Here is a 24,880-nt window from a genome sequence, read left to right on the forward strand (position 1 = left end):
TCCCCTCAGCATCAAGTTTTAGGAGAACCCAACCTAAGACTACCTAGTCCCACTCATGAAGGACACTGATGCTGTCTCCAACACCTGGTTACGACAAACACTATTATGATAAATGCTTTCCTACAGGTACCTGCCAATGAACATGAGAACTTTGCATGGATTTCTATCAGAAATGAGATGTTTTGGGAGACAGAGCATATGATCATTGATTTCATGGAGGATTTCATTAAGGTTACATCCTCTTCTGTAAAAAGATTCCTGTGATCTTTATAACCCAATTGACTCTTTATATAAGAAACTTTCAAATGACTCTTGATCTGATGTGTCCAGGTGACAGCTCAGAGTTGCTATAGTTTGAACTTCTCTGACAATAATCAGAAAAGTAAATTTGAGCAGGTCTTCATATGCCTATTGACTCTTCAAATCTCCATTTGGGAATTAAATAGCATGGTGTTAGTAAGGAGCCCACTCTTGTATATTTAATATACATCTGTTGAGGAATATCTCAAAATACTCCTCTAGAGAATTTTTATTTATTATCTTCCATAGTTAAGCAGCTGATTTAGAATTATGACTATATGCCTCTTAAACTACAGGGCCACTTTAGGAGACCTAGCTGGTCACTGGACACTCCAGAATCTAGTGTTCAATTGTATAATAAGAGGCACATTTTAAACTGAGTATAACAGCAACAGCAACAGTAATTATAGTTAACACATATGGAGTGGGTTTTGTATGTTTTTCTGTTCACAGCACTATATTTTGCTTATGTCATTAAATCCTTGTTAATGATTATAAGGGAAGTATTCTTCTTCTTCCCACATCATATACAAATTGAGGCCCAGAGTGGTTCCTAATTTGCTCATGAGCACATAATTGGTAAGTGGTAGAACTCGGCCCATACTTCACACAGTTGGACTCCTCAGCCATGTTTTGTTTTTTTTTTCCAAATACACAACTTCTTTCTTTATTGATATAATTAACATAGAGCAATATATTTCGTACATATTTCCCACTATGTGTGTATAAAGATTTTACAAATAAGAGTACAGCGATGTGAATAACATCTCGAGAAACAAAGTTCTTAACTGCTTGATGTTCGCTGCCCTCAGAGCTAGCAGATTTCCAGGTCTCCTGAAAAATACCAGGTTCCTTTCTGACTGTAATCATTGAACAAGGCTGAATCCAAATCTCTGTTCTCAACTGAGCTCTTGGGAAGATTGAGAAGTGTGTACTTTTGTGGTCCAAAGTCCTAGATACCATCTGATCCAGGCTGTGGACCTATTGATGATACCCTTTCATTTGACCTGCTGTTTTTCAAGAAGCATTTGTGGAAAACATACTCTTTTAAGGAGGTAAGATGAGTAAAACATTGGTTGTGCTGGTGTGTCAGAACAGTCCTGGTTCACACTTGTTCTGGTATAACAATTGGTTCTTTCCTAGCTGTCTGGAGTTTCCTCAGTCTACTGAAAATGGAGCTACCATACGACCCAGCAATTCCACTACTAGGGATCTACCCAAAGGACACAGAAACATTGATTCAAAAGAATAACTGCACCCCTGTGTTTACTGCAGCACTATTTACAATAGGCAAAACCTGGAAACCACCCAAATGCCCAAAAATAGATGACTGGATCAAGAAGATGTGGCATATGTACACAATGGAATATTATTCAGCAATCAAAAAAGATAAACACATGTCATTCGCAGCAACGTGGATGGAGTTAGAAGGAATTATGCTCAGTGAAATAAGCCAGAAGGAAAAAGAAAAATATCGGATGGTTTCACTTACAGCAGGAATATAGGGGAACCAAATAGGACATCAGTGTAAAAAAAAAATAACAGTACAAGACAAAACAAAGCAAAGACGGACAATTATAAATCAGAGACATCCTGCAGGGGAGGAGGAGGGAGAGGGATCAGAGGGACAGAGGGAGGAGCACAGGGGACTGAGGTGATGGTGCACAGGTGCATTGGTGAAGGAAACTCTATGGGGACTACACCTGAGGGGGTGGGGCAAGCAAGTATTGTTTAAAAAAGAACAATGATGTAAAAAAATAAAAAATTAATATATATATTTAAAAAATTGGTTCTTTCCTACTTCTACTTCTTGAATCATATTTTTGGCTTGTCTTCCATGTTCCCTGACTCTCTTTCTGCCTAATTCATTAGCTGCTTCTTCTGACTCCTGTTCTGGGTTTGCTTTCTTTCACTTCTAAGGGCTGTAGTGCCCTACTCTTAGGACACATTCTCTTCTCCAGTGACACATTTCCCCCTGGGTGGCCTCATTCATTCCACAACACTAACTGCCACTCAAATACTAGGATTTCTCCAGAAATTGTAGCCCTAGACAAAGGGTTATATGTGATGCAGTTACAGATGACTGGTCTCTCAGATAATAATTAACACGTTTGTCCTCCCCCATCTCTTGCAGTGTCCCCCTTATTTGACAGGTTTGCCTTCTTTATGACCCGTCTCTCACATAAGCATTAACAAGTTTGTCTTCCCCATATTTCTTGCAGTTTCCCCCTTGTTTGACTGGTCTGTCTTCTTGCATTCCAAGGAAAGGGGAGTTAAATAGCAGTTGTTGAAAAAAGCAAGCTGGTGCCCACCCGTCTCTGTACCGAGCCCTTCCCCTTTGCAGACGCTTGCACATCTTCCCCCTTTTTTTCCTTTGTATAAATACCCCTGCACTCTGCCAAAGAGCAGGACAGTTGTCTTTCAGACGTGGGTCTGTTGCACTCCTCATTTGTCAACAAAATAAACCACTTTAATTTGTCAAACTCTGTTTCCTTTTATTGGCCGAGGGAAACTGAGGCTGGTGTTCAGTATCAAATGCAAGTATTCAGTGAGCTGTTTAGTCAGAGCTAAGAGTTAGGGACATAGGCAGCAAAGCAGGGACGGAAAGGGAGTTAGCCAGTTTATCAACTTGGCCAATCCTCTCCCACTTTTCTGTTACCGTACATTCCACTCTGGCCCAAGAAGGTTTTCTTGGTCATTAACTTTCTGGTCATTAACCCTTTCTGAGTTGAACCTTTGCCACTGCTGAATAGGTCTCACATTCAGTACTGACAAGAGAGATGCTCTAGGCTAAAATGTAAATAAAAAATATGTGAAAAAAAATTAGCTGTTGCTGTTGGCACTGCCAAAAATAAAATAACTTGAAATAAAAAAATTTCAAGAATTTACAGGGCATATAAAAAAAGTGTCTGCAAACTGGGAGGCCTCAAACTGAAAGTAGAAAAGAAGCTCAGAGGAATGTAGTTACAGCCATGTACTTTATTTATTTATTTATTTTTTATTTTTTTAAAGATTTATATACTTATGCATAGAGGAGCTGGGGTATAGGCCAGACGTGCAGGAGGGTTAAGAGGATTCACCAGAAACAGAGTGAGGAGCAGAACACAGCCATGTACTTTATAAAGTGAAAAGACAGATGTTATTTAACCTTTGCAATGACTGTTTATAACAATGGAATGTCCCAATGACAATGCATTGGTTAAAAATCATCATCTTATACTATTTTAGGAAGATGATTTAAGTTTTAAGTCTTATGAAATCAGAGGTATTTAGAAAAAAGTCTTATGTGTGCAAAAGAAAGTCTTATATATTACATTGTATTGATTAGAGTTTCTTCCTGTGTTCCATGAGGTTATTTAGAAGCAAGTATCGTATCTTATTCTTATTTGTTGAATTCCAGTCACAAACTTTTCCTCCAGTATTTTGTAAAAATTAGACACAGATTAAGTGCTAGTTGAGTTTAATGGAGTGATTTGCTCCATGTTTTATTAAGAAACCACTAAACATTTTCTATTAATTCAACATTCACCCAGTGTTGAAAGCTTTCTAATATAAATGAGCAAGAGCCCTATAAAACACCAAAACATCCTTAAAATGTCCTTACTATTTTTAATTTTGATAAGGTTATGATTATGCTTTCTAAAGAAAGTTTTCATTGATTAATATATACTGAAATATTTATAGGTGAAATTTTTTGATGTTGGAATTATTTCATTTTTAATCTTTTCTAATTTTCTTTTTTTGACAGAAAAATGGGTCCATCTTTATTACATGCAGATTTAATTTTCTAGGATAAAATATTTATATATATATATATATATTTATTACATCATCCTTCATTTTTGTACAATGTATGATTTCCCATGAAATTCCCACCACCAATTCACTCGTGCATCATCACCATAGTTCCTTGTGCTCTTCCCACCCCCTTTTCTAATTTTCTTTAGAATAATCTTCACCTAATTATGAATTAGGTCATGAAAACATAGGAGCTCATTGTTGTATTCTTCTTGGGTTTGAAACTGTTTGATGTTTTCCATTTTAAGAGTTTCAGTATCTGAAAGAATACTGACGCTTTTGTTTTTTTAAATAGTAAAATATTGATGAATTTGTTTGGGCACAAACTTTCTCTCCAAGGAAATATTAAATATATTTTTCAGCTTTTCTTCTATTTCTTCCTCATTCAGTGTCTTAAATTCTACCAGATCCATATTGTCCCTATAATTGAATTTCCTATAGGCTAGAGTAAACCCCAATAAGCAGTAAACCCCATCAAGGGTCTGCAAGGAACAAAATGACTCCTTTAAAAACTCAGATGCTGTATGTGTTTGCAGGAAAATATTTGCAGGCTCAAAATCTTCAATTGTTCTCGGTTCAAGAGTAAAGGAATAGATTTTTCGGTGTTTGCTCTTTTCCAAGTGATCAGAATTAAGAAATTCTTGGTTTGGAATGTACTGCTCTCTTCTGATTTGGTCCAGGTACCAGATTCCGTTCTCTTCTGTCAAGCGAAAGATACAAGGCACCTGAGGCTGGTCCTTCCCAGAAATTAATTCCAGAGGCTGCCACATCTGGTAAGAACTTCCAAATCCAGCATCAATGATGTAATTCCTGCCATCAATGGTCACTTTCAGGAGGAGATGAAGCATGCCAGTGCTGTATTTGTTGCCTGAAACGTTGTAAACAAACCCTCCTAATATTGTGGTCTCAAAACCAATTGTGGTCAGCACCCAATAGAGAAGATGATTCACCTGGAGACACCACCCACCCCGATTCTTCCTCACAACTTGATCAAAAGTGGCCTCCAAGCCCAATTCCATGGCTTCTCCACAATGGATACCTAGGTTCTCAAAGGGAATGGCTCGGATCTGGTGCTGAAAAATGTCAGTCAATGTTTCCAAGTCCAATTTGTTCCTGGAGTTCTTATAACCAATTCTTTCAAAATATGCTTCAATGTCCATGATTCCCTAAGGCATGGGAAGCAAAACAAAAACAAATAGTGTGACTTTTGTCCTTGAATTTCTTTGAGTAGATCAATTACTACTGAATGCATTTTCAATATATAAAGACACACAGTGGTTATAAATAACTTATAATTCCTTGAAAATATTAAAAATTTATTATTAATTTTTCCAACTTTATTTTCATATTATTAATATATATCATATAAATTTAAGGTGTATAGTATAGATAAACATATCCACACTATACATAGATATATGTATATATGGCAAAATAATTACTATATTAAAGTTAGTGAACACGTCCACTCCCTCACAATTTTACAGTTTGATGTTTGTGGTGATTATATTCAAACTTACCTTCCAGTTGGAAATTTGAACTCTTTAACCAACATCTCCCCATTTTCCCATCATGGCAATCACCATCACTCTATTTTTATGAGTTTGGCTTATTTTGAAGATTCCACATGTAAATGAGAACATAAATATCTGACTTACTTCACTTAGCCTAAGACCATCAAACTTCACCCATGTTGTTGTTAAAGACAGGGTTTCCATCATTCATGACTGAGTTTATATACATGTAATAATAATTGTTTAATGATTTGTGTATCATTATAAATGTATGTTTAATTATAATGATATAATTATCGGTGGACACATAGAAAAGTTTTTATATCTTGACTATTGAGAATAATGCTGCAGTGAACATGGGTGACATATTGAGCTGAATGAACAGGTGAGAACAACTCAGTGCACATGTGCTCTAGGTTAATGCTTTGTTCATGGATTGCAAGTGATCCAATTTAGGTCAATGAGATTTTATTGAGGGACTTTTGTCAAAACCAAACTGCTTCTCTTGCAGCTGGTAGGATATTTGCACAAAGTTACTGGAAGAACTTACTGAAGAATAATATCAATAAGGAATCAATGAAGATAAGGAATAAAAAGAAGGGCGGAGAGAAAAGACATGAATCAAGTCTTAAATTATCTCTTGACTTTCTCTTATGGTGAGCCAAAAATTCCACAGAAGCCAGGTTTGATAGGGGTTTTTATTCAAATAATGTTATAATCAAAATATATTTGAATATTTATTACTCAATATAATGGATTGTGTTCTACTGAAAACATAATTAAGGTAAAATTCTTGGGATATCAGAACATATAACGGACTGAAAACACTATGAAGTTTATATACTGGCTTTATAGCTCAGCTGTGCCCTGAGAGACTCCTTCCTGAGGACCTGATCATGAGTTCAAGAGCAAAGACTAAAGGGAAGCAGTGAACACACTTAGGGAGCACACTAAGATCTCAGAAGGGCACGCTATCTCTTTCTAGCAAAGTTAGACAGAACATAATTTTCAATTCTAATTCAGAAGATTCAGAGTATTTCTTTTCTTGGCCCAAACTCTAAAAAATAATAGTTAAGAATTTATCATACTCTTCCTTCCTTGAAACAAGAAGGATAGTTCTTGATGGACCAAAATACAAGAATCTTTAAATATCCAAAACAGAGGGGAGTGGGGTAAAGTGGTGATTTGCATTGATAAAGGAGAGAGCAGAATGGATGACTGGTCTTGGGAGTGGCTTGCTGGTTGCAGGAGAGGGCGCAAAAGCAGCCAACCAGTGAGTAGTTGCCTTGGGATCAGCAAAGAGGCATGAATGTTCATGATCCACTTCCCACACACAACAAAAACCAAATATAGTGAAAGCACCTTATCTCCCTCTAAGTGAGAATTATAATTGGCAATATTTGGGGACCGATAAATAAGACAAGGCCCTGAATATAGTTGTCACCTAGAAGAAAAAGAGACCTCCCAAGTCCAGAAACAGAAAATCAGCCTTTGAATTTCTTGTAACTAACTCACCTCCCCTTGAAGCACTTGCCTTAGGTATCTTACCAGCAACATTACATACAAAAAATGAGTAAAAATTGGAGGCATAATTTCACAAGCTTGAATGTTAAGAAATCAGAGTACGCAAATATATTATAATACAAGAATAAGAAGAAAAGGATACAGCATACAAAGGGGGGGGGAAGACAAACTGTTCAGGTAAAAAATATACTGAAAAAATTGAAAGAAATTATCACAGGTACTTGGAGCTATAGAATATTTAACATGAACTCAGAAAAGAGTTCATTATGAGACAAAAAATTGCATAGTATTATGGACAGAAAGATTTCATATATAAACAAAATAAATAGTAAAAGCAGAGCTAGTGTATAATTAATCATCAACAGAAAAAAGACAACAAAGAGCATAAACTTAGATATTAGAAAAGCTTGGCACTCAGAAAAAATAATGAAAAGATAAAACCATTAGACATTTGGAGAGAAACCATTAAACATAAATAGAAGTCAAAATAATCCATTATAGAGAGATTGGCTCTTTTGGAAAGATAACCCAAAAAGTGAAATAGGAAGTGAATAAAAAGAATTAAGAGTCATTTTCCTGAAATGAAGCAAAAATTTAAATTGTAAATCAGGAGAGCCAAATTCTGGTAACCTTTCATTCAGAATGTTCACCATTGGAATGCATTCTGGTTAAACTACTGAATATTCAAAATTATATTGAAAGCCCTCTATGATATGTGAGAAAAATTCAGAGGTGTTTGAAGTGAAAATTTCTCCTAATCTCACCACCACTCACAAAAAATAACCATCAAACATCTTGTGCATTTTTTTCTAGTCTTTTTCTATGTAACTTAATATGTTATGGGAAACTGTTTGCCAGGCTGGAAAGGACCAATTGGCACTCTAAGGTCAAGCAGGTACAGGTTTAGTGATTATCACACCAGTAGGCACCAGACTGGAAAGGTCTCCAAATACAATCTGGGCCCTGAGTATACAAAAAGCTTCTTTTTATACTTGGTTAATTTCACATAGGTTGTATGGGTAGTTTACAACTTGAGTTAGAAGGTCATGAAGCTGGAGGATGAGCAACAAGGGGAAAACATCAAAGAAGGGGAAGGGGCTGAAAGGCCTGGATGGTCCTGCCACCCTGCTCCCTCCTCTTGGAATGCAACCTTGTAAGTAAGTGATAAGGAAAAGCAGACTTGCTTACCGTATTCACTGACTGTTTTGGTTTTCCAAATAGAGTTGTTATATATTTATTTATAATTTTTGATCCCCATTTCTCTCTCAATGCTAGAAGTTTTCCTAATATATAACTACAATTTGTATTGATTACTTTTCCTCTAAAATGTTATAATTCATTTGGAATAAAATATAATTGTAAACAAAAGATTAGATATAATAATTACTATTTTTTGAATACTTACTACTTGAGAATTCTATATCTATACTTTTATTTAATCATTAAGGTAGATATTGACTTATTTTAAAATGAGGAAAGTAGGACAAAAGGGCGTGAAATCATATCCCAAGATTTCCAATCATTTGAGTGTTTAAACTCAGATGTTTATAACTTCAACCTGACATGCCATACATCATGTTGTATATTAAAATTAGTTCAAGATTATAATTGAATAAAATGAATAATTTGGTTATGCATGTGATGTGATCAAATTAAAAAGGGTTGAAGCAGATGGCCTGAATCAACAAGATAGATGTTGTAGTGAACCAATATTTGAGCTTGATGCTGAATATAACTCAGAAGTAGTAACTCATCAAATGCCTCCACGGGTTAGAAGCAAAAATTTAATCTAAAGATCAAAGAGATCAGATTCTAGAAAAATCTGATCAAGCATGCTTATCTCTAGAACATATTCTGGTTAAATTACTGAAATGTCAAGACAGGAAGGAACCAATTTAATGAACTAGGGAAGGCAGAAGCCTGAAGGGAATTCAAGAGGGCATTCCTTGTCTAAAGTAAATGAAACCCTTTAGATCTGTTGGCTGTCATCACGGCTTGGGCATGTGTCCCTGCAAGGTCCCCATGAGATGGGCAGTCTGCCATAGCTGGGATGGCAGGTGCTTTCACTTTCCTCCTCTGCCTTTCCCTGTGTGACCAGTGTTTGAGTTTTCTTGCCCCACCGGGCAACCCTAGTTCATGAACTTCTCCTTGACAATCAGTGAGTCACTCAGGCTGGCTCTGCATATAGCTGATCAGGAGGCCATGAGTGGGTGTCCTGGGCTGGGCAGCTATCCCAGTTCAGCATAAAGATTACTTGATACCCTAGTTCCTGGGAGGAACTGTCCCTTCTGGATTGTAGGGCATCTGCAGAATGACCCCTAGTTCCCTGGAGCAAAGTCCCCAAACCATATCTATGGTTATCCATTTAGTACTTTTGCTAGTGGGAGCCCTCTGACCTAGCAGCAGGGATGCCCCTGCTTCCTCTTTGTGATTGGTTTATTGCGGATACTCTCCCTTTGTTGCTGCAGAGATCATGGGACATTCTACCTCAGCAACCTGGAACTTGCCCTTAAGCTACGCTCCTAAAATCTGGAGCAAATCTGACCCAGACTCTAAAGAAGAGACACTTAATCTTTCTTTGCAATCCTGCCTGCCCCCAGTACAAATGAGAGGACCAGATATGGCCTATAGACAGCAGCCTCAGCTATCACACCATTCTCCAGCTACACCTTTTTTTGTCACAGCAGAGGCAAAATGTAGAATGCTGGGAACCAAGGTGAGGGACACCACTGCAGCTGGCTGGTGGGCTGCTTCTCAGCAAGCAGCTGCTTGCACCTTTGCTCCAGTGCTAAGATCATTGATATGACTCTGCTGCCTTCCAGATGTGAGGGGAACTGATCTCTCCTTTTGTCCACCTTGAGATACTATTCTGATCTGTTCCACAGGAAGAAAATTCTATTTCCCTGTGTTTTCTAGTCTGAAAAAGGTCAATTTCAGACTCAGTTTAAGAAAAAACTTCTGAATTGCGTATTAGGCCTATAAAATTTAGAGATTCTTTAAAATCTAAGTTTCTTATTAAAATTAATTGGACAAAAGAGAATTATAGAATGAAAATGCAGCTTTCTGTGAGCTACATTCCAAACTTCAGATTTCTGATAAGAGTCTAGAAACTGGTAAGCTGCAAAGTAAGACTTAGTCTATCTTTTCTCCTATCCTCCGCATAGTCCCTAAAGAAATTGTTCTTTTGTTTTAGAAACATCTTTGGTCTCAGGTGAGGTAGAGCAGAAACAATGTAAAGTCAAGGGATCATGTCTTAGAAATACAAAGTTAAGGGAAGTTGTCGTATCTGAAGGAGTTAGTAAAAACTACTTAAAAACAAAATGAATAAAAGTTCTCAGTGCCTTCACAAATACTTGGAAAATATCTATTTCTTAAAATTAATACATATGGCCAAAATTTCAAATGAAAATCAAGAGATCTTTGTCTGTCATCTTCTTTTGCCTTCAGAGATTAATTAGAAACAGTGCTGATATAAATTCTAAATTCTAATAGAAAAAAAAAACAAATTTTGAGATCAGAATCTAGAATTTTGGTGAACAAGAGCTAGTTCAAAATTTAATGGTTTAGTTTGAAACATTCATGCCTTAAATTTGTAATGTTGGGTGCTAACACTTTTATTCTATATTTAAATGTTTTACTTAAAGAGAAAGCACAAGGCACTCAGCAAGAAACAGCAATTCACCTGGTCTATGTTAACAAAGATAAATTGGTGGGAGGGGCCTCCCAGGTGGCACAAGGGGTTAAGAGGCAGCACTATGAAGCTATCCACAGCCACAGTAGCACATCCCCAGCCAGGGAGCCACCCACATGGCACAGCAGACCTCTCCTGACTCACCTGCTGCTCCTCTCAGCAGTGTATTTCAGTCAAATCCTCCTGTTCTGTTCCCCACTCTGTCTCTGGTGAATCCTCTCCCCCCTCAACACCTCTGGCCTGTACCCCAGTTTTCTTGTATGCATAAACGAAACTTTAAGAAAAAACAAAAATAAATTTGCTTTTAACGATTTTTACCTCAGCTTCTCTTGATAAAGAACTTTTCTAGGAAGACTAACCCAATTATCCCTCCCTTGAAGGAGAAATACTTTTGCTCCCCTACTAAATGTGTTGACTGACTTCTTTCTTCCCTTGTCTTAACTAAGGAATTCAAAATGGCATCTAAAACCACATGGACAAGTTACTCAGCTGTACTGAGACTCACATATATTCAGAAAATGTACATGATATTAAGCCTCTCTGATTTTTCTTGTTTTTCTCACTCTATCTAATGCTTATTTATTCACTAGCCTAAATAAAACCTTGGTGTATAGGGTTATTCCACTTACAACCCTAAAATTAATTTGGAATTCCAGTCCTAAGAGAAACTAAAGCTACAACTGGTATATCCATCTTAAATCTGTTCCTTTTTATCATTATTTAAATGGTAGCCCAAATCTCTTGTAATACTAAGGTTTTACTAAGTTTAATAATGAAAATTTCTTAAATATCTACAATTATGTCATCTAAAAATGACTGAGCTTTCAGGTTTACTTTTTGCTTCCTATTGTAAGGAAACTAAAGTTTTAATGTCATATCACCTAGAATAAAATTAAAGCACCTGTTTATGTGTAAGTCATACAGTGTAAAGCAATGATAGTATAACTACTACAATATCTTACAATCTAGAAATTAAAAACTAAGATATAACAATTCTAAATGCAAGTAAAGTGTATATTTAAAAAGGAAAGAATGTATTGGGAATGGATATTTTGAAGGTCTTGGGAAGAATATAGTCAAAATGAAATGCTTATCTTAGAAATGAAATGCTGTAAAAAATAGGAAAGCAAAAGAAAGGGTTGAAAATCTGAGAGAGGTATCTTAGAAAAGAAATTTTATGTGCTCAAATGACTTGCTATAAGAATATTTAAGTTTAATGTCAGTAGTGTTCTTATATGAAACCAAATTTTAATTTCTTTTTCATGTGCAAAGAGGACTAAAACTGCTATTAGTAGCTTTCCAAAACAGATTAAAGACTGTTAAGGTAATCTGAAAATCTTGGTGCTCTTTCCCTTAGGCTTGGTTAACTGATTATCCTACTGTTACAGGCAGCGAGAGGGGCTGCCAATCCCCACAAAACTGCCTATTTTAAATGGGTTCTGCCATCCGCTGCATTAACACAAAACATGAGACTTTAATGGGAAGGAACTTTAATACAATTAGGAAACAATACAGAAAAGGCAAAGAATCTAGTTTCTAAATCAAGCACCCAAAGTTACCCGTCCCCTCGTGGGTAAAACTCCTTCCAAATGGTTGAGGCCCAGAGCAAGGCCCCAAAGCCTGCCACAAGTCTAAAGCATCTTCCAGTGGGGACCCACAGAAAAGGACCCACAGAAACAACCAGACAAGCCCGGAAGGAAAAGAGCAAAATCAAAATCAAGATAAAAGCTGCCATTGTCACCTCCCCACGGGTCTCACCCACATCTGTGTCACCCAGTCCACAACCAAAAGGCAAGCACAGTTTTTTCACATGTCTCTAGGCTCCATGCACCTCCTCCAGGTCTCCTTCTGGCTCCATCCTGCTTCCTTCCTCAGTCTCCTCTGCAGCTTCTTCTCTCCCTGCTCAGCTCCACCCTCCACTTGAGTGGGGCAGGGAACCTGGAACCTTCCCCTTTCCTGGGGACCACCCTGTTACACTACCAGCATTGCTGAGCTTTTTCAAAGAAATAGATCTGCTCTTAATAGTCTTTGTCACTCTGGGTAATTAACTTTTCTATAAAAATCTGTAATTTTTTATAAAAATTTTATAAAAATTTTATAAAAATTTATAAAAAATTTATAAAAATCTGTAATTTTCTATAAAAATCTGTAATTTTACAGACAACTTCCTGGATATTAAATATTTTAATATAATATATTGAAACCTCATAGGAAGCATTGTTACAGAAAAATGGTTAACCATTGCAGCATAGATGTAAACGAATAGGAGTAGTCTAAACTACATAAGACTTCTTAAAATCTAATATATTCTGGTCGACAGCCCCTAATACTGACTACCAGTGGAGTTGCTAATTCCAAGACCCTGGTGTTAGAAGCAGGAACCTGCCTCCTTCAGGATATGCGGAAGGCAATTGTTGAGCCCTTCAACTGTGACAAACTGAGGGAGATTACTCAAGAGCCCAGAATCCTGCATTATTCCAGGCTAGACTTGCTGAGTTCATGAAAAAGTACATTAATCTGGACCCAGAGATTATAGAAAGACAAGCCATCCTAGCAGTCCACTTCATTAGTCGTCTTGCCATGACATCTGGCACAAGCTCCAGAGACTGGAACAAGGGTCTCAGTTTCTCACCCCATAATTTTTGACACAGCCTTCAAGTGAGGAGACCAGCCAGGCTGAAAGAAAAGAGAGGAGAAAGACAAGAGAAAGGCCCACTATATGGTGGCTGCCAGGGCCGGTGCCCAGCTGTTACAGGGCAACCCCAAAAGGGAATTGGATGGCCTGAGTGTGAGTTCTCACTCACACACTTAAAAAACTTTGAACAAGACCCAACTGCAGGCACAGTCAATAAAGGTTAGTACAAAACAAAAGTTATTTACAAAGGGAAATGGAAATAGGGGGAACCCAAAGGGAGACAGAGAGAGAGAGAGAGGATTAATTGGTGAATGTATCCTACCAGTAAAGCAGTCGGCGCTGGGACCCTGAGAGCACTCTGAAGGCAGGCAACGAAGAGCGCAGGCCCATGTCTGTGCTTATATAACAAGCCTGGCTGTTTAACTCCACCCTTAGTGTCCAACAATCCCCCTTTCAAGAAGTCAGGAGTCATGATAGAACCATGACTCATGACAGATGGGAGTTGCAATCCTCGGTGCCTGAGATCTTCTTGTCATGGAGGTGGGGGATGTTTTATGGAGCCCATAAAACATCAGTGGATTTCGTTCAGGACATACTCTTCCCCCAACAGTTTCCACATTTCAATTTTTGTCAACATTTCCATGATGATGAAGGTCAAATATGTGGATACTAGGATGCAGGATGCAGTCTCAGATGACAGTACTTTCTGGAGCTCATCTTTCAAAGGAAATAACAATCTTTCACTAGGCATTGTCCAGGGATGGCCAGTGTGGCAAAGTCCTCCATTTCTGGAAAATAGTTCATCAGTCCAACCCAAAAGGAAAAAATTCTGGATGCTATAGAAAATCCTCACAAGATAAAAATCTTAAAACTGGTTTAACTTGTTTAAAATAAATTTCTCTCCATCTTGAACCCAATTCGATTTAATATTCAACAGTAGAGCAAAATACTATTGCAAATTAAATCTACTTCCAAGCTATTTTACCTATTTTTGCATAAAGTCACAGGGCAGAATAAACAAACAGTAATTTAGTTGGCTTTGTTGAAATACTCTATATGGGTTGAGAGTGAGCTCTCCACATTCAGTCCATGAAGGCTACAGAATCAAGGCCACAATCTTACCAGATTCTACCTAGGTTTCCTTTTCTCAAGTTTCCCAGGGTTTCCTCTCTGACATTTTCCAGTTCTGCCCTTGGAGGCAAGTTTCTCCACTTCCAGTGGAGGTCTCTGGAACCCTACAAGCAAAGTAGCAGGTTCCCCACTTCTTGGCTCAGCTCAAATTCAACTCTTGGAAGAACTTCAATCAAAGCCACATAATGAAACACAGTTCCAATTTTGTAGTTCAAGGGGACAAAATTCCCTATTAACATTATGCAAAAATAGGCCTACTGCCATGAATATTAAAAAATACTACCACTTTTTCATACTATGTTTGTGTGAAGGAGAGAGAAAATGCAAACACAAGTTAGTTTGCTTATAAAAATGTAACATTGCCGCATATTCCCCATCCTTGCTATAGCACCACCTCTATTATGGGGCAATTAAAGTTTCTTCCTATCTTCCCTGGAAAGCCACAATATCTACTCAAGCCAAAAGCATGAAGGGGACTACAACCTCTTTTACAAAAATTCCACCAGTTGAGTTTAAAACCCTGTATATCTAACCTTTTTGTTTAGTTTCATCTCATTTCCACATCACCAAACTACATCTTGAGGTCACAGAATATTTTATGGAGTATCTAGACCTAGAGGCACAAACAATTGCAGTATATATGGACCTGAACGCTTGGGTAGCCCATTCTGAACAACTGGCACCATCTGTAGCTCTTTGGAACAACACTTAGCACCTAAAATTGACGCTGGTATGAAAGCCCAAAGTGTGCCCATCTTGTGCCCTTTCACACCCCATTCCCACTCTCCTGAGACAATAACCTAGGTAAGGCCAACACTATGCCCCCGAATTCAGCCTGAAACAGCTACAGAAGCTAGACCTTTGCCCCATTTCCAAAGATTAGTCATTATCTTCTAGGGAGAGGGGGAAATGTTGGGTACAATTTAATAAGGTCAAAAGAAAAAAATTCCCTAATCCCTCCCCAGCAGGCAATTTTGGGAAGCTTGAATAGATAAAGGAATCCATAAGGCTGCCCTAGGGACAAGGCCATAAAACCCACCACCACAACCAGAAAAAAAACTGTCCAGCTCCAGAAATGCAGAAGCAGAGGTCAGGACGTTTCTGTGTCAAAGGCCAGCGCTCAAGACCAGAAATCTCAGCAGATAACTGGTGCAGACTAGACAACCCAGACTCCCCGCACTTTGGGGATCAGTAGAGAATTTCCCATGAGCAGGAGGAATAGGACTTGTGGGGAACTTGCTGCCTCAGGACTAACTGGGCCCCTCAGACAAACCAAATCCAGATATGAGGAAGTGGAAATCACTGTTATAATTATTCCAGGAGGAAGTCCAGTTTCAACAAACACACATTATACACTTTACTTTTTATTTTATTTTTTAAAGATTTATTTATTTATACAAGCTTCTGACTGGGTACGGTCAGAAGTGCGGGTGGATGAGAGAATTCACTAGAGCCAGAGCGGGGAGCAGAACAGGCAGCAGGACCGAAGCACACTGCTGAGGGGAGCAGCGGGCGCCACAGGAGAGGTCTGCGCGCCATGTGGGACCCTCACCTGTGGCCGGGGATCGAACCAGTGCTGCAAAGGCTGCGGGCAGCTTCGCAGCCCAGCGCTCAACCGCTGCGCCACCAGCGGAGGCCCCACCTTACTTTTTAAATAAAAAATACTTCAATCCTCACAAAAACCCTTTTAAGGAAGTACTATTTTAGCTCCATTTTATTGCTGGAGAAAATGCATTTTAGAGACACTAAGGGACCTGCCCAAGTCCTCATAGTTAGGGTCCCCGTGACCTTACCCCAGACAATTTGCATTGCAGTCTTCTCCACTGTGCTGTACAGCAGGAAAGCACAGGATTCCAAACTTTTGAACAAGCTCAGGACTTGAAATTCAGGTGTGGTACAGTAGCCAGTCTCTTGGACTTGAATAGATAAGGGAATCCATGAGGCTGCCTCAGGGACAAAGCCATAATACCCACCCCCATAACCAGAAAACAAAGAGCCCAGCTCCAGGAATGCAGAAGCAGAGGTCAGGATGTTTCTGTGTCAAAGGCCAGTGTTTGAGACCAGATATCCCAGCAGATAATTGGTGCAAACTGGAGACCCCCCAAAACCCATGAAAACAGAGTATAAAAGAGCATCAAATCCCAGTTTCAAAGGATAAACAAGTCACTCACCGAGTTCCACTAGGACCCACAATCAGGAATCAGGCTGCCTAGTCCTGCCACTCACAGGACCAGCACAGGAAGTGTCCTCCCTGGCCTCCCAAAGTGCTCCACCCCCAGACACCCAGAGACTTCTGGGAAATGTAGTTGTGAGGACTCAGCTGCGTCTTGTGCACCTCTCAATCAAATTTCTTCATTGAAAAAGATCCATAAATAACTGTGAGGATGAGGGGGTGTGACCTTTTGTATTTGACATAATCCCTGCTCTTAGGGACCCTGAAGTCAGAAGTCCTATGTATAATGTGGGAGGGGAGTATTTTCAAGAGGTTTAGGAAAATCAAACCCATATACCTAGAGGAAGAGAAGAAGCTGGATGGTTAAAATCAGCTCCCCAGATGACACCCTTTCTTCATCAGTTCTATGAGGTCCATGTGTTTGTTTTTATTCCTTTCAAGGTCCATTTTCACTCCCATCTGCCACTTCACACAAAGGCACTGTGCAATGTGACTGAAATGTGCCCATGTTTAGGATGGGTATAAATATATAATGTGGAACCCTCTCTAAGACCATTTAGCTAACCAGTTCCACCGATGAAGGACACTTAGGTTGTCTCCAATTTCTGGTTACCACATTCATCACTGTGATGAATGCTTTCACCCATATGCCCTAGATGAACATGGAAGTTTTGAATGGATATACATCAGGAAAGAGATGTTTGGGGTCAGGGCATATGCATACTTAATTTCACTGAGTATTACTATGCTCTTTTGTGGAACTATTCCTGGTGCCCTTATATACTGACAACTTGTTAGCAAACTTCAAATATCTATTGATCTTATGTATCAAAGTGATAGTCCAGGGTTGTTTAGTTTGTACTTTGCTGATTTATAGTGAACGTGAGCAGTTCTACATATTCCTCTTGATATTTCAAACTTCCCATTTATTAAATGGCAAGGTGTGAGGAAATACCCAGTATTGCCAGCAGAGATGAGGAATGGATTGCAGAACAGATCTTGTTAATAAAACGTTGCAGGGAAAGGATATAATCCCAGCATGCAGGTTTTGGGCTGTACAGTTTGACACATATGGAAGAGTAACTTTTTTAAACAAGTATGACTATTTGCTATCCAATTCCAAGAAATTTGACAACTGGAATTAAAATATAGATAGCAAATTCATAATTCTGAGTTTTGTCCTGTTTCTTTTTTTTTTAATTTATTTATAGATTTTTTTAAGATTTATTTATTTATACAAGCACTGTACAGTCAGAAGTGCGGGAAGGTGAGAGAATTCACCAGAGCCAGAGCGGGGAGCAGAGCAAGCAGAGGGACCGAAGTACACTGCTGAGGGGAGCAGTGGGGCGGCAGGAGAGGTCTCCTCTGGTGGCTGGGGAGCAGCCTGGGAACGAACCGGAGCCACGGAGGCTGCAGGCAGCTTCGCCCGCCACCCAGCGCTCAACCGCTGCGCACAGGGGAGGCCCTTTTGTCCTATTTCTTTAGCCAAGTAACACAGACCCTTGTAGATCTCCAGCAAGAACTGGCACAGGAGCTTGTATAAGGAGTCTTGTGACTTAGAGAACAATCAGACCTGTTGTCTAAGGGCAAAAACACCTGAGGTTGTATTCTGGGACATCAGTGGACTGGAGAACTTTCTCCAGCCTCCAGTAACGTGTCTATCCAAACTTTTAAATCAAAATATGACTATTTCCTAGACTTTTCATATGGAAAGATAACTGAATTAAGAAATACTTGAACTACTTTCCTCACCAAAGAAGAAACAGAGATACAGAGATAATAGTAATATTAACATAATCACCCTTTTTTTTCCCCAAAGAATTATTTTATTTAGGTACAGGCCAGATGTGTGGGAGGGTGAGAGGATTCACCAGAGACAGAGCGGGGAACAGAACAGGCAGACTGACCGAAATACACTGCTGAGGGGAGCAGTGGACGAGACAGGAGAGGTCTGCCGTGCCATGTGGGTATCTCCCAGGCCAGCCAGGATCAAATCTGCACTGCAGAGGCTGTGGACAGCTTCACAGGACTGTGCTCAACCAACCGCTGTGCCACCAGGGAGGCCCATAATCACCCTCTTGATTCCAATACATGCAGTTGGAAAAGTTGTAAGCATACTACTTGAAAGAAAATAATTATACTTAAAATAATAGTGTATTTCAGTCAGTCTGCCTGTTCTGTTCCCCACTTTGTCTCTGGTGATTCCTCTTCCCCCCCGACCTGTATCTCTGGCCTGTACCCCAGCTTTTGTGTACAGAAATAAATAAATCTTAAAAAAATAAATAATAGAATCAGTGTATTATAAAGATTTGAATGTGTTAAATTGTTGTATTTCAAATATTAAATCGTGACCAATCATTTTAACTTTCTTGCTGAAGAAAAAAAAACCTGTAGTTTGCAAAGATAAGATGATGATAAAACTCTCCTTTGGATGATGGAAGACATTGTCCTCTAAATCAAGATTTTTTTTGTTAAGTAAATTTGCTTAAAATTAGATTCCCAGGTCTTATGGTTTCTGCTCTAACAAGTAAAAGTTTGGAAACCATCTACTATTTTCACTGAAATCAACAACACCTGAAAGTCAGTTAGATCAATCAGAGTACTGAAGACACAAGGCAAACTGTTGTCTTAAAAAGTAGAGGAACAGTGAGGTACATACATAGAAGATGTAGATTACTGGGAACTGAAACCCGGGATTAGAAACCCATAGTTGAATTCAGTATTATTAAGCACACTTAAAATTTAAATTGGTGAATTCTTGGAGCTTGGAAGTTAAAAACTTCATCCTTTTTAAAGTTTTTCCTCTAGGAACCCTGCCAGACTCTCACTGTGAAAACCAAAGAGGACTCTCCCTATGCATCTGGCAAAAGGACAAGAAGTATAATCTTTTGGAAATAAGCCAAAAGCATTCTATTCCCCCTACCCCTCCTGGGAAATTACTTTATTAGAGCCTAGTCAAAGTGGAGTAAGAGAAATACCCACCTTCAGCCCTCTCTAGCATTCATGCCTCACCTAAGGGGAATGGGAAGCATTTTTTAAATTCATACCCTGGGTCACAGTCTAGGCTTAAAGTTTTGAGACTAATCATAGGACTATAAAAAGCTTCTGTCCTCATTATACCTTATCATCACATCATTTGGTCTATTGTATATAAGAGAGACTTACAGATTAAAAACTACAAGTTTCAGACTCTATGAGGGATTTCTAGATAGTAAAGGATAACATGTTGCAAATGTCAAGAGTTGACCATTTTTATAACTGAGAAGTATTCCATATTGCGTGTTCCAATCATCTGTATTTAGACACTTAGTTTGTTTCTGTAGATTGGCTATTGTAAATAATGCTTCAACAAACACAGGAGAATGCACACGTCCCTTTGAATTAGTATCTTTACACACTTGGGGTAGATACCTAGGAGTGGATTTGCTGGATCATATAGTGTTTGAAGAAGATGTTTGTATACCCTTAAGGCTCTGCTGCCTTAATAATGTTTTCATTATTTTTTCTATAATTCTGAATAATATTAAAATGTTTATATATTTAGTAGACATTTATATTTTCTTTCTCTTTCAACTATTTGTTTATGAACTTTGAACATTTTTATTGATTTATAAATTACATGTGTTAAGGAAATTACTCCTTTATCATGTCAGATGCTGTCAGATGTTAAAAATATGCTTTCAAATCATTTGTAGTTTGAATTTCTTTATGCCTTATTTGCCATACAGAAATTTTAAAAAATGTTATTGATATAACATTGTATTATAACATTATTTGTTTCAGGTGTTTATCATCAAATCAACATCTATCAACGGAACATTTTAAAAGTTGTTTGTTGTAAATTTTATTTTTTTAATTTTTAAAAAAGATTTATTTATTTATGCATACAAGAACTGGAGTACAGACCAGAGGTATGGGGGGTGAGAGGATTCACCAGAGACAGAGTGGGGAACAGAAGAACAGGCAGACTGACATGAGTACACTGCTGAGGGGAGCAGCGGGCAAGTCAGGAGAGGTCTACTGCTGCATGTGGGCCACCTTCTTGGCTGAGGATTGAACTCGTGCTGCAGTGGCTGCGGATAGCTTCATAGTGCTGCGTCTTAACCCCTTGTGACACCAGGGAGGCCCCTATGTTGTAATTTTTTTTTTGAGATTTATTTATTTTTATACAAGAGCTGGGGTACAGGCCAGATGTGCAGGAGGGTGAGAGGATTCACCAGATACAGAGGAGGGAGCAGAACAGGAAGACAACAGAAATACACTGCTGAGGGGAGCAGCGGGCGAGACAGGAGAGGTCTGCCGCGCGTGTGGAATTCTCACCGGCCAGGATCAAACCCGTACTGCAGAGGCTGCGGACAGCTTCACAGCGTGGCGCTCAACTCGTTGCGCCATCAGGGAGGCCCTATGTTGTAAATTTTAATAACAAATTTATATGACCTTTACAATGCTTAAATTTTTCCTTTATCTCATCGTTGTCAATAGAATCATTTGTATGTTGTTTTAATTCTTTTATTATTTTATTTTAACAGGTAACATTTTGATGTACCTTGGAATTTATTTTGGCTTTTGCTAGGGATTCATCTTATCCAATTCCCAAAATAACTAGCCAAGTGTCTAATACTGTTTATTGAATCATTTGTCTTTTCCCCAGATTTAAAATGTGATGTTAATTCTGTTGTAAACTTTTACATGTATTTGGATTTATTTCTCTTGTATTTCATTCTCTTCCAGAACCGGCACCAATTTATTTTAGTTACTTACCTTTAAATCAGTTTTAATAACTGGTAGTCCTCATTTTGAGTTCCGTTTTGGACAAGCTGACTTTCTAAACTATGTGAAACTTTCAGTTTGAATTTGAATTTAGTTTGAATAAGAATTTAGTTTGATCAGAAGTTTGAGTAAGCAGTTAGAGAGATCAAGAGTAAAATACGACATTGTTAGCCATCCATTTATAGGTCGTAAATAAGACTGTGAGAGTGAATGAGATTTACTTTTGAAAAAGTCTGAGGAAGACATGATAATGGAGGCTTTACACCTGATGTGATTCCCTCAGATATGAGTTTTTTAAAGTGCTTGCTGATTCTTAAAATATCCTTGTTTATTAAAATTGCTGTCTACCAGTAAGAAAGATAATATGCTAGAATATTCACCTACAGATAAAAATCAGAATAGAGTCTTGCCAAGAATAGATACTAAATGAAGTATGGGGCCCTTAAGTATTTGAAACTTTATAAGAATGTCTTAAATTTCATTGTGCCTGCTATCATAGCATTTATCATGCTGATGTATGTGTGTGTTTGTAACTTTTCTTTTTCTTTACCAAGTCAAACTTGTAGAGATCAGGAAATATCTTGCTTTTTGTTTTGTTTTGTTTCTTAACTCTAGAACCTCCCCCCAAAAAAAGTGTATGTGTGTGTACATACTTAATTCAATATACCAAGTAACACAAGAGTAAGCCCAAAAAAGCATTTTATTTATTTAGAAAAAATAGGAGACACATATATAAATATTTCTGGTAGTAGTAATACTCTCAGTCTCAATGTGGGTACTGTGACCACTTTTGATTCAAAATTACTATTTTTTGCTTAAACTGGTAAACTACATATGGATCATTTGGTAATCAACAGAACTGCTACAGGAAACTACTTTAAGTGCAAGGACAGGCTTCTCTTCTGTGGAGACTGCTATTAAAACTTGGAATGGCCCAAAGCTTGCCAGTTTGGGAGGATTAAGTTATGGAAAAGGACACTTTTTATTTTTTAATCAAGAAAGGTGTTTCTCCTATAGGGTAGAAGGGAATTCTATTTACACATATATTATCTCAAACACATCCCACATCCCGGCATACACAAATGCTGCCTGGTAAACAGGAGGAGATGGCAGATGTCCTCCCGGGAGACAGTGCCAGCATATTGTGAGGCTTGTCATCACGGTCACGCTGCTTTTCCCTTCCCATGAGTTTCTGGCTAGTGTCACCCTTATCATGCTCAAATTTTAGGAAACAGAATATGAAATCAATCTTCATCAAGTATTACTTTTGCCTTTAAACTGAAGGATGTATGTTTAATTTTGGCTCCACACATAAAAAAACCAACTTTGGGTCTGGACTAGTAGGAGCTCAGACCATTGATAGAATGGAGTAATTCATAATTATGCGATTAAATATGGTGAAAAACAGAAGGTCATTGACTAGCTAGTGGAGCATGTTGAAGAAGATGTTAACAGATTTTTAAAAAATATTTTTCAAAACTAATTTTTTTAATGTTTTAACAATTTTCTCTTCTTTTATGTTATCATTAACAATTTATTCTTTAATTATTCATGTCTTTAAACATCCATTATAAAAATTTTGACATAGTAACCCACCACAAAAACCATAGTGTCTGGGAACAACTGATTGAAAGCATTCTAATAATGATAAGAATTGCAAGAAACTCATGGAGGCCTTTAGTCTGTACATATTATTTTAGGGTAAAGAATGATTTTATGATTTTTTCAAGCCCAGTAAAAACAGGTATTTCTGCATTCTAGTTGTATTTATTGATTTTATAAAATGAAGATCTTCCTCTACATTGATCAATATTTATGATTCATCTGGATATTTTGAGAGTGGGGCTGTCAGTCATGAAGAAAACTGATTTATGGATCCTGAAATAATTCTCCCATTTTTCAAATATTTGGTACTTTTTGGTTTTATATAGCAAATCAAACATTGGTCAACATGGGTTTGGATAGAATAAAGATCATAGAAATCCATTGCTAAATATTGCATAAGTCATACTATATTGCCTTTTGGGGAGATTCACGTTGGTGCCAACCTGCTTAATCATTTTGATAGTTAGGAATTTTGATGCTATCTTCTTAGGGATGTTGTTTTCCTCGTGGAATGTAAGAAAACAAGGTTGTTAAACCGAGAGGGTAAATAAAGAAGATAAGAATGCTTATCTGGGACAAGGGGAGAGGTATGTCCCTTATCCCTCTGAAAATGTTTGAACTCAAATTTTTATTCATGTAATTAAGGGAGGGGGAATGGGGGAAAGAGGGAGGATATCCTTCACTTAGCAACATGTCAGCTTGGCCTATGACTTTAAACATTTATATATAACAAACCATGGTATGTGCCCCCACTCCTTGACATATGAAATTAACATCAGTTACACAATAGCATCTAACATGTAGTCTCTATTCAAATTTTCCTAATTGTTTCCAAAATGTGTTTCATAGTCATTTTTGGTTTCATTTGATTTATGGACTTCCCCCTGTCTTTATTTTTGTCCTCATGTCCTGTAGAAAGTCCCACATTCTAGATTTGCTCCATCCTTTTGTAGGGGGCAGCAGGAAATACTACTTTACTTCATTGGGTGAATTCCTCATTGTCCTTCAGTTAACTAATGTGTGACCATTTATATGTCTTAGAATAGCATATTCACTAAAATGTTCAGGATAGCCTTCCCAATACGAGGAAAGAGAGCTCCAGAAAGCCCCCAAATGGCACATTTGTGAATATTTGTACCTGACAATAATTGTGGATCACTATTCTTTTTTTTTTTTTAAGATTTTTTAAAAATTTATTTTTATACAAGAGCTGGGATACAGGCCAGAGGCATGGGAGGGTGAGAGAATTCACCAGAGACAAAGCAGGGAGCAGAACAGGCAAATAACAGAAATACACTGCTGAGGGGAGCTGCAGGGCAACAGGAGAGATCTGCTGCACTATGTGGGATTCTCGCCAGCCAGCAGGGATTGAACCAGCAATGTAGAGGCTGCAGACAGCTTCACAGCGCTGTGCTCAACCCGCTGTGCCACCAGGGAGGCCCTGTGGATCATTATTCTTGACAAAGATTTCTCTTTTCCATTTCCTCCCAATTCTATCATAAACAAAATGCAATTAATTTTAACAAATGTATTAAAAACCTGATGATCTAATTTTCAATAAGACTCCAAATTTTCAAGGGGAGGCAGAATAATGGATGAATCATAAAGAATTAGGGAGCAAGAAGCCAGGTCCAGAATGAGTTTTTAATATCTTGAACTCTGTCCACAAATCCAAAGGATTTCAATGATATTCAGTATGTTAACATTTACTAAGCACTCACTATGTGCTACACAATGTA

At 38.1% G+C, this 24,880-nt stretch overlaps 1 protein-coding gene across 3 annotated transcripts in view; it reads right to left on the reverse strand.

Annotated features, from left to right (window-relative positions):
* Window positions 1-960: 960 nt before the first annotated feature.
* Window positions 961-24,880, reverse strand: part of LOC119256976 (arylamine N-acetyltransferase 1-like) — a 102,769-nt gene continuing 78,849 nt past the window's right edge. The window contains exons 1-2 of one of the 3 annotated variants that reach the window (XM_037526198.2): window positions 13,785-14,328; window positions 961-5,264 (exon numbers count right to left, since the gene is read on the reverse strand). In XM_037526198.2, the coding sequence (XP_037382095.1) occupies window positions 4,386-5,264; window positions 13,785-13,952 (1,047 nt within the window). In that variant the 5' untranslated portion in view covers window positions 13,953-14,328 and the 3' untranslated portion in view covers window positions 961-4,385. Of the gene's footprint in view, window positions 5,265-13,784; window positions 14,329-16,764; window positions 16,834-24,880 lie in introns of those variants that run through there. The other 2 variants (XM_037526199.2, XM_054700964.1) reach the window with 2 other exon arrangements.

The sequence above is a fragment of the Talpa occidentalis genome, unplaced genomic scaffold (genome assembly GCF_014898055.3).
Source record: "Talpa occidentalis isolate TD23 unplaced genomic scaffold, MPIMG_talOcc4v2.1 talOcc4.4, whole genome shotgun sequence".
NCBI lineage: Eukaryota > Metazoa > Chordata > Mammalia > Eulipotyphla > Talpidae > Talpa > Talpa occidentalis.